Source organism: Suncus etruscus, chromosome 12 (assembly GCF_024139225.1).
Source record: "Suncus etruscus isolate mSunEtr1 chromosome 12, mSunEtr1.pri.cur, whole genome shotgun sequence".
NCBI lineage: Eukaryota > Metazoa > Chordata > Mammalia > Eulipotyphla > Soricidae > Suncus > Suncus etruscus.
The window spans coordinates 68,673,076-68,681,879 of NC_064859.1; the positions used below are offsets into that span (position 1 = coordinate 68,673,076).

General features: G+C 42.2%; 1 protein-coding gene across 2 annotated transcripts; it reads left to right on the plus strand.

The window, feature by feature from the left end:
* Positions 1 to 492: 492 nt before the first annotated feature.
* LOC126024453 (40S ribosomal protein S7) lies at positions 493 to 7,540 on the plus strand. 2 transcript variants are annotated; one of them, XM_049784871.1, is made up of 7 exons: positions 493 to 551; positions 808 to 891; positions 988 to 1,059; positions 1,941 to 2,084; positions 2,899 to 2,963; positions 6,266 to 6,416; positions 7,429 to 7,540. In XM_049784871.1, exons 2-7 carry the CDS (start codon positions 817 to 819, stop codon positions 7,504 to 7,506), a joined length of 585 nt encoding a protein of 194 aa, XP_049640828.1. In that variant the 5' UTR covers positions 493 to 551; positions 808 to 816; the 3' UTR covers positions 7,507 to 7,540. The 2 variants fall into 2 exon arrangements, with proteins under 2 accessions (XP_049640828.1, XP_049640829.1); XM_049784872.1 differs by lacking the exon at positions 493 to 551 and having other exon boundaries at positions 789 to 891.
* The last annotated feature ends 1,264 nt before the right edge of the window (positions 7,541 to 8,804 follow it).

Sequence of the window (8,804 nt, forward strand, 5' to 3'; positions counted from 1 at the left end):
GAAAAACTTATTTTATTTATTATTCTTTTTTTTGTTTGTATTTTTTTGGGGGAGGCACACCCGGTGACGCTCAGGGGTTACTCCTGGTTCTGTGCTCAGAAATTGCTCCTGGCTTGGGGGACCATATGGGATGCCGGGGATTGAACCCAGGTTCGTCCTGGGTCAGCCGAATGCGAGGCAAACGCCTTACCGCTGTGCTATCACTCCGGCCCCTTTTATTTGTGTTTTTATAAACAGTTCTGAACATTGTTCTGGATTACTAAATTACTTGGAAATTAAAAAAACATTTTTTATTCAAAAAAAAAAAAAAAAAAAAGCTCAGAAACTAGCTAGGGAACTTGTACACGCGTACCAAAGAGAAAAACCGCCTAAGGTGGAAGAGTGTCACCAACACACTCATCCGCCGGACCCACTTCCGGCGACTCTCTAGGCATCCGTCTTTTCTCGGAGCCTTTTCTTTCAATGACTCGAACCGGCCTTTCCTTCCGGTCGCCGGGATTTGACGTGATCTCGCGAGACCTAGGCCTCTTCCTAGTCGGGCGCTCACCAAGGTAAGTATGGGGCCTGCTGTGTGCTCGGAGTTTTCTGTCCACTTGGGGGGATAATACTTGCTGGAATCCCCAATGGCGTGGTGGGCTATGTTCCTGGTGGAGAGATACTCCCGATTACCTGGCACGTGTCCCCCGATGGCTTCAGCTGGTGGGGCTTGGGGGTTCGGGGCCGACGACGGGCTTGGCTGGGGGGGGGGGTGGAGGGTAGGAGGCCGCCGCAGGGACTCGCTCAGCCTGTTGCGCGCTCTGCTTGCAGGTGAAAGCCATGTTCAGTACGAGCGCGAAGATCGTGAAGCCCAATGGCGAGAAGCCGGACGAGTTCGAGTCCGGCATTTCCCAGGTGAGCATGGCCCAAAGCGGGCGCTTGTGGCTGCACGTGTTGGGACACCCCGGCCGGGCGCTGAGAGTCAGATCTTGCAATGCTTTCACCCTCTAGGCTCTGCTGGAGTTGGAGATGAACTCGGACCTGAAGGCGCAGCTGAGGGAGCTGAACATTACGGCAGCCAAGGTGAAGTCTGGCTGGCTGGGAAGCTGGGTTCCCCCCCCCCCCAGGAGTAAGATTCATTGGTGCATATAATCTTGCAACTTGAGTTTATCGACACTGGCTTTCCAACCTTTAGTGGGTCTTGCATGCACAGCTAGAGGAATAGTACAGTCTGGAGGGTCATCTGGGGGCTGAGTTGGACCTTAGCTGCTTATTAATATTAGGGTATCACTTGGGGGTTCAGGGAAGGAGGCTTCTCGATGAAGGCTTAGCCTGGGACAGGAGCATGCTGTAGGCACACAGAAATGGATATGGCAGTTTGACATCTGAGCTCTAAGTCTCCTAGTCTTGGTAGGATTAGGAGAACCAGGGTTTATAGTCTATTGGCTCCAGTAGACAGGGACATCATTAGGGAGATGAGAATTTTCTGTAGACTCCTAGAGTATTTGCTTTATAAAGCAGTGCATCCAGCTCTTATTTGTCTCCAGTTTGCCTGCAGTATATGCTCTGAAAAATTTCTGAAGAGTTGCCCTTATTCGGCATATTTGCTGGGTAGATAACATTTTTCTTGGAAAATTTTTTTTGAATATTTTCAGTTTGGAAGCTTGCACTGAGTTGTGTACAGTTTCAGAACCCAGAGACCTGTACAAGAGGAAAACGGTGTCTCATTTTTTCATTGCAGACGTGTATGCTTTGTAGTCGCTTTTCACACAGTGACTTTTTAGAGTAAGATTTAGAATTGAAGGGCTCACAAAGCAGTGTGAGTGAGAAATGAGCTAGAAAATTGTAGAGGCCTTAAGTTTTAGTGTCAAAAATATATGACAGTTTTCTTTTTAAATTTAGTTTTGTACTTGAGTAGGAAATGGAGGTTATGAGTGTAAAATTGGATTTTTTTTTTTCTTTAGGAAATTGAAGTTGGTGGTGGTCGAAAAGCTATTATAATCTTCGTGCCCGTTCCTCAACTGAAGTCTTTCCAGAAAATCCAAGTCCGCCTAGTACGGGAATTGGAGAAAAAGTTCAGCGGAAAGCATGTTGTCTTTATTGCTCAGGTATCTGTTAAATATTTAGTTTGTAAAGTCTGTTACTGTTACTTTGTTTTGGTAATGAAAATAATGACAACAAAAAAACTTAACGGTGGTACGGTGCTACCTAAGAAAGTGCAGTGGGTTATAAAGCAATAGTTTGCTCTTTTGCTTACAATCTTCACATTTACAATGCTATAAAAGGAATGAGTTACTTAGGTAGACTTAAGTGTCTGATAAAATTCGCAGTGCAGGCTCATACTGCTTTAGTTCTTGATTTTGGGGAGTTGGGGAGGCACTTGGGATATAAATCAAATCATGAGATCAAAATTTTTCAGTAGCTTTGGATTCTGAGTGAATTACTAGAAAGTAAGGATGAAGGACTTATGAATATTTTGTGTTTAGGTTTGGCTTTTGCAGATTTAAAATTTACTCCGCTTGGGGCTGGAGCGAGTGCACAGAAGTAGGGCCTTTGCCTTGCAAGATGCTGACCTGGGACAGACCCAGATTTGATCCTTGGTATCCCATATGGTCCTCTGAGTCAGAAGTAACCCCTGAGCATTGCCAGCTGTGGCCCAAAATTAAAACATTTTTTTTTACTGTGGCTGGTCTCTAACTTTTTTGGGCTACCCTAGTGGTACTCGCTTTGAGCTCCCTAATCACTCCTGTTGGGACACTGGTGACTATATGGGATGCCAGGAATTGAATTCAGGTTGGCTGCATGCAAGGCAAGCACCCATTAGCTATACTGATGTTCTAGCTTCTTTTTGTCTTTTAAACAGATTGCCAGATTTTAGCTTTCTGTCAACTGAGTGTTAACATAATTAATTTTACTTTACAGAGGAGAATTTTGCCCAAGCCAACTCGAAAAAGCCGTACTAAGAATAAGCAAAAGCGTCCTAGAAGGTGAGTATTATAGTAATAATCAATTATGTGTGTGCTACTCCTAAATCTGTGTGGGTTATTCATAGTAAAGTGTCACAGATGTTTGCCAAAAAATTTTAGTAGTATAGGAAAGCCAGTATAGGAGTCCAGTGAGCTAGTACTCACAAAACTTGGCTTTGATTCTAGACAACCCTATTTTTCCCTGAGCACTGCTAGGTGTGACTGTTGAGCAAAGTCAGTAGTAAATCATGAACACTGCCAGTGTTTTGTCCCCACCCCCCAATTTTGAAGTTAAAATTGTATGTATTCAATAGGTAATAAAATTGGTCGCTAGGAATCCTTTACTATTCTGATGTCAAGGATACCAGATACAGTGGCAATGTATCATCTTTACATTCTGCTTTTGCTGTGAATTAGGCTTGAATTTTTACTTTGGTTTTTGATTCACATGATGGATTAAGGTTTACTCCTGGCTCTACTCAGGTTCAAAACTGGACCAGTTGCATGTAAGGCAAGCCCACTAAGTAGACTCATTGTAGACCCCCAGCCCCAGTGCTTGAAATTGTGCTTTTTTCTTGCTAATAATCAAAGGTTAGACTTACAGATGCTGTTTGCGAACTTGATTGGTGACTGGAAATTTTAGTATCATAAACATGGGATTATTGATCTCTAGTGTAGACCCTTCTAAGGGTTCAGTTTGAGAAGAAATGTGCTTGCAACTTATTAGCAAGCAGTTCATAGGAGATTAATGTAGTTCATCAAGAATTTTATTAAAATGAATTGCATTTTTTTCAGTTTGAGAATTGGTTTGGTGGCCCATTGGTAGGAGCATATGTTCACATTTGAGACTAGGGCTTGATTCTGGCACCATAAATAAAGACCAATAAATGTAGTCCAAATGTAGAAAAGCTTTGCGTTTTACTAAGGTATTGACTCAAGTATATGACTTATTTTTTCTGTACCCCACACCTATTTCCACACTTAAACGCTGACTTGAGTATATTTTTTGTAACAGTCTAGAGACAAATTTATTTTCTCATATATCAAGATCTAGTTGGTAACCCTTGGTGATTCTACCACTGTTCCCCCTTTATAGTTTCTTCTCAGCTCTGTTTCTGTGCTCAGAAATCACTTCTAGCAGGCTAAGGGGACCATATGGGTTGCTGGGGATAGAACCTGGGTCTGTCCTGGGTTGGCACTATGCAAAACAAACCCCCACCACTATGTTTATCACTCTGGCCCTTAATTTCTAATTTATGTGTTAAAGGAGCTGACTGATTTTCATAGTTGATTCACTAAGTAAGAATGCATTATTAATGGCAGCAGTGCACAAATGGGCTGTCTTGCTTGTTTTCTGAAAGTTGTGAAAAAGACTGCAAGTAAATTTCTCTTGAGCTTCCTGTCTGTTTAGGAGAGATGAGATCTTGGCAGAGAAAGAGAGCTTCTGGTAACTTGTTTAGGAGTTTGACTTTTTATGGTGAATAAGCTAGGTACCTTAAGGTATCTAAAGAGAAGCTTAGAATTGTTTTCACTTAGTTCCTGACACCTCTCCCAATTAAAAATTGAGTCTTTTATGGCAGGCTGGTTTTGTATTTGAAACCAGTGACTTCTAGATTAAGTTCATATTTTGAAGCTGGAAGTCTGGGTTTAATTTTAACCCTGAAAGTCGCTGGGCATAGACCAGAAACAAAAAAGATTGAGTAAACTAAGAAGATTCCATTGAAAACACTATGTATATACCTCAGAAAACTAGAAATTGAGCTTCTGTATATAAGGCCCAGCGATATCACTCCTGGGAATGTACCCTAAGGGTCCCAAAACACAATGCAGATAAGGTGTATGCATTTGTGTTTATTGAACACTGTTTACAATAGCCAGAATCTGGAAATGGGTTAACCCAAGTGCCCAAGATGAATGGAAAAGAAGTTGGTATATTTACACAACGGAATACTATGCAGCTGTTAGGAAAACTAAAGTAATGAATTTATATCCATGGGTGGATATAGAGTATTATGCTGAGTGAAATGAGTCAGAGGGAGAGCAGTAGACAAAAAATGACCACACTTATTTGTGGATATTAAAAAAAATAGTATGGAAATAATACCTGAAGATGAGGGTCAGGAGAATTGGTCCATGGTTGGAAGCTTGTCAAAAGAGTAAGGGAGGGTAGCTAACAGAGAAGAAACCACTATGACAATGATAGTGGAAATAATCATGATCACTCTGGACAAGATCTGGGTGCTAAAAGGGGATAAAGTGACAACCATTCAGTAGCAGGATGTAAGCCAGTGTCTAAAAAGGGGAGAAAGGAATGGAGAGAGAGCTAGGCTAGAGACATGGTAGGGAAATGTGACTGAAGATAAAGATACTATTGACAGTTTTGGTGACAGATGAATGACTTGATTATTTGACCCATTGTGGGAGGGCAGCTAACCTGGTGATGGCCTGATATTTTTTGCAGTAGAAATAGTGCCCGCCTCATTTGTCTTGTTTTGGTGGTATTGGTTGTCAGGCAGAGCTAGTAAAATCTTTAGTGAGCAGTCATGTGATCATTTCTGTGGTTTGACTATAGAATTGCTTTTGAAGATGAGCTTGACCAGTAAAGAAGCGATTGCAGTGATTTAGTTGAGAAAGTAAAAATAAAACTAGAGGTAGTCCACTCCCTGTAGAGAATTGATCATAATGGAGTGGTATATGAGTGGGTTATAAGATATCACATTTAAAATTCACTGAATTTCCTGTAATAAGTTGAGTGTTCATTACATCATTCTAGTTTGGCAAAGCTTTGCTATAATCTTCATTAAAGGCAAAAAACCTATGAAAACTGGTATTGATTTTTAGGAACTTGAAATCTGACAGTTACACTGGAAGCCAGTTTGCTTTCTTTATTTTTGTGTTGTTTTGTTTGGGAGTCACACCTGGCAGTGCTCAATGACTATGCCTAGCTCTGCATTCAGAAATCATTCTTGACAGGCTCAGGAGACCATAAGGGATGGGCCTTGATTGAACCTGGGTCGAGGCAAGCATCCTGCCTTCTGTGCTATCACTTTGGCCCAGTTTGCTTTCTGTTAGACCACCAAAGTTTGTTTTAGCTTTAAGAGATGTTCTTTATTTTTATTTTTATTTATTTTGGGGTTTTGGGCCACACCTGGTGACACTCAATGGTTACTCCTGGCTATGCACTCAGAAATCGCTTCTGGCTTGGGGGACCATATGGTGGATTGTTTCGTGGTCCATTGTAGGTCAGCCACTTGCAGGGTAAACGCCCCCGGCTCCTTTAAGAGATGTTCTTGGGACTTAGTTTTGTCACTATACTTTTTCAGCCGCACCCTAACAGCTGTGCATGATGCAATCCTGGAGGACTTGGTCTTCCCTAGTGAAATTGTGGGCAAGAGAATACGCGTGAAACTGGATGGCAGCCGGCTCATAAAGGTTCATTTGGACAAAGCACAACAGAACAATGTGGAGCATAAGGTAGGTAACAACATTACATAAAAAGAGGGTCCGTGCAGTCTCTGTGCTGCCACATGACAGTGAACTCTGGGGCATCTTGTTTCATCTACCTCAGCTCATTTCCTTTAGAGTTGTTCAAATTGGGGGGGGGGGAGGCAGAGAAATAGTACAGTAGGTAATGTGCTTATCTTTTTTTATTTTTTCTCAGTTTTTGGGCCACACCTGGCATTGCTCAGGGGTCACTCCTGGCTGTCTGCTCAGAAATAGCTCCTGGCAGGCACGGGGGACCATATGGGACATCGGGATTTGAACCAACCACCTTTGGTCCTGGATCGGCTGCTTGCAAGGCAAATGCCACTGTGCTCTCTCTCTGGGCCCAATGTGCTTATCTAGTACATGATTGGCCCAGGTTTGATCCTTGCTCCCCTATCTGGTCCTGTGAGCTTTGGCAGGAGTGGCCTCTGAGTGCAGAGCCAGGATTAAGCTCTGAGCATTGCTGGGAGTTGCTCTTTCCCAACAATCAAAAGCAGCAAATCCCCCCCCCCCAAAAAAAAAACAAAAACAAAACAAAGCCCATATTGGGGCATTGGCCTTTTAAGTTAGGAAATGTGGAAGTAAATAATTCCATGGTTGAGTCTTTTAATTGTTTTTTGGGCCACAATCAGCAATGCTTAGGAATCATTCCTGTCAGGCTTGGGGAACCATATGGGATTCTGGGGGTCAAGCCTGGGTAAACCATGTGTGGTACATGGTAGAATTGCTCTGGCCATGATTAACTTTTATGACTGAGAATCTTTTGGGGCTGGTCAACCGTAATAAAAGACTTTGAATCTTAGAACTGTTACTTGACGCCCATTAATGAATGACGTGTAGAAACCTGGCTCCCCCTGCAATATCGTACAGGTGACCTAGAGGAGCACTTGAATGCTATGGTGCAGTTTCTGGTGACTGAGGAGAAAAAAACGGTATAATTTCTCAAAAACCATTGGTCTTGATTTGGGAGTTAATATAACTTTCTTTCTCTTTTTTCTAGGTTGAAACCTTTTCTGGTGTCTACAAGAAGCTCACGGGCAAGGACGTTAATTTTGAATTCCCAGAGTTTCAGTTGTAAACAAAAATGACTAAATAAAATATCATTCACAGTATGTTTTAGGCCCATTTTTTTTCTGTTCCAGAGATTCGAATGCATAGTTGTTTTCTATACATATTCATAAGCTTCCAGTGTAGACTAGAAGAGTGAGCAGAAATGTTACCTAGTATATGCCAGAAATTTGGATGTGTGAGAATGTATTCATATTCTTGTGATAGTATGATGGTTGGTAGTCATGTTTTTTTTTGTTGTTGTTTTTTTTTTTTTTTTTTTTTTTTTTGCGCCATACTTGGCTGTACTTAGGGATTATTCCTTCAGGGATCACTTTTGTCTGATTTGGGGAACATATGGGATGCTGGGAATTGAACCAGAGTTGGCCACTTCAAGGCAAGCACCCTACCTACCCACTGTACTATGTGCTACATTCAACTGTAATCAGTGCTTACTTGTGGGTCTGTTTCTTAGGAGAATTTGACCGCATGGAGTGTCTGGATCAAACCCAGGTTAGCCATACGCTGCATGGCTCTGGCTTCCTGGCATGGGTATTTTTGTGTGTGTGTGGTTTTTTTTTTAGTTACAGTGCTTCTATTTTTAGATAAAACTACTGTGTCATGAGGCTGGAGCAATAGCACAGAAGTGGGATGTTTGCCTTGCACGTGGCTGACCCAGGACAGACCTGGGCTTGATCCCCATTGTCCTATTTGGTCCCCCTAGGAATAACCCCTGAGTGGCACCAAGTATGGTCCAGAAAACAAAACAAACAACTGCTGTCACATAAAATTTTGGGTAGCTAGAATTGGTCTAGCCAGTAGTGAGTGTGTGTGTGTGTGTGTGTGTATGCCTGTGCTTGTGCTCTTCTGTATATTTCCACTCTTCTAGGATGTAACTGGGGTCGACTGCACATTATATAAGCATTCTTAGTGCCTATACTAAATGCCTCCCTCTAAATGTCATATTTTCTAAGAACTTGGGGGTAATGAAATCATGTTATCTTATTTAAAATCCTAGGCAGTACATTCCATTTACTTTACAAAAGCTGGAGTGTTGCTCTGCTTGTGGAACTCCAGGTTGGCCCCAAGCATCACTCCAGGCCTTAGAACCTTCTTCCAGACAGACCTACCAATGGTTTCTAGTGAAACCTTTAATTCAAGGTTGCTATCATGCAGATCTTTCTAAGGTTGGAACTGTGGTTACTTTTTAAGAAACCCACAGTTTGAAAATATACTAATCTGGGGCCAGAGCGATAGCACTGTGGGTAGGATGCCTTGCATTGCTGCCCCAGGTTCAATTGGAGCCCAGAGCAGACCTGGGTGTAAGAA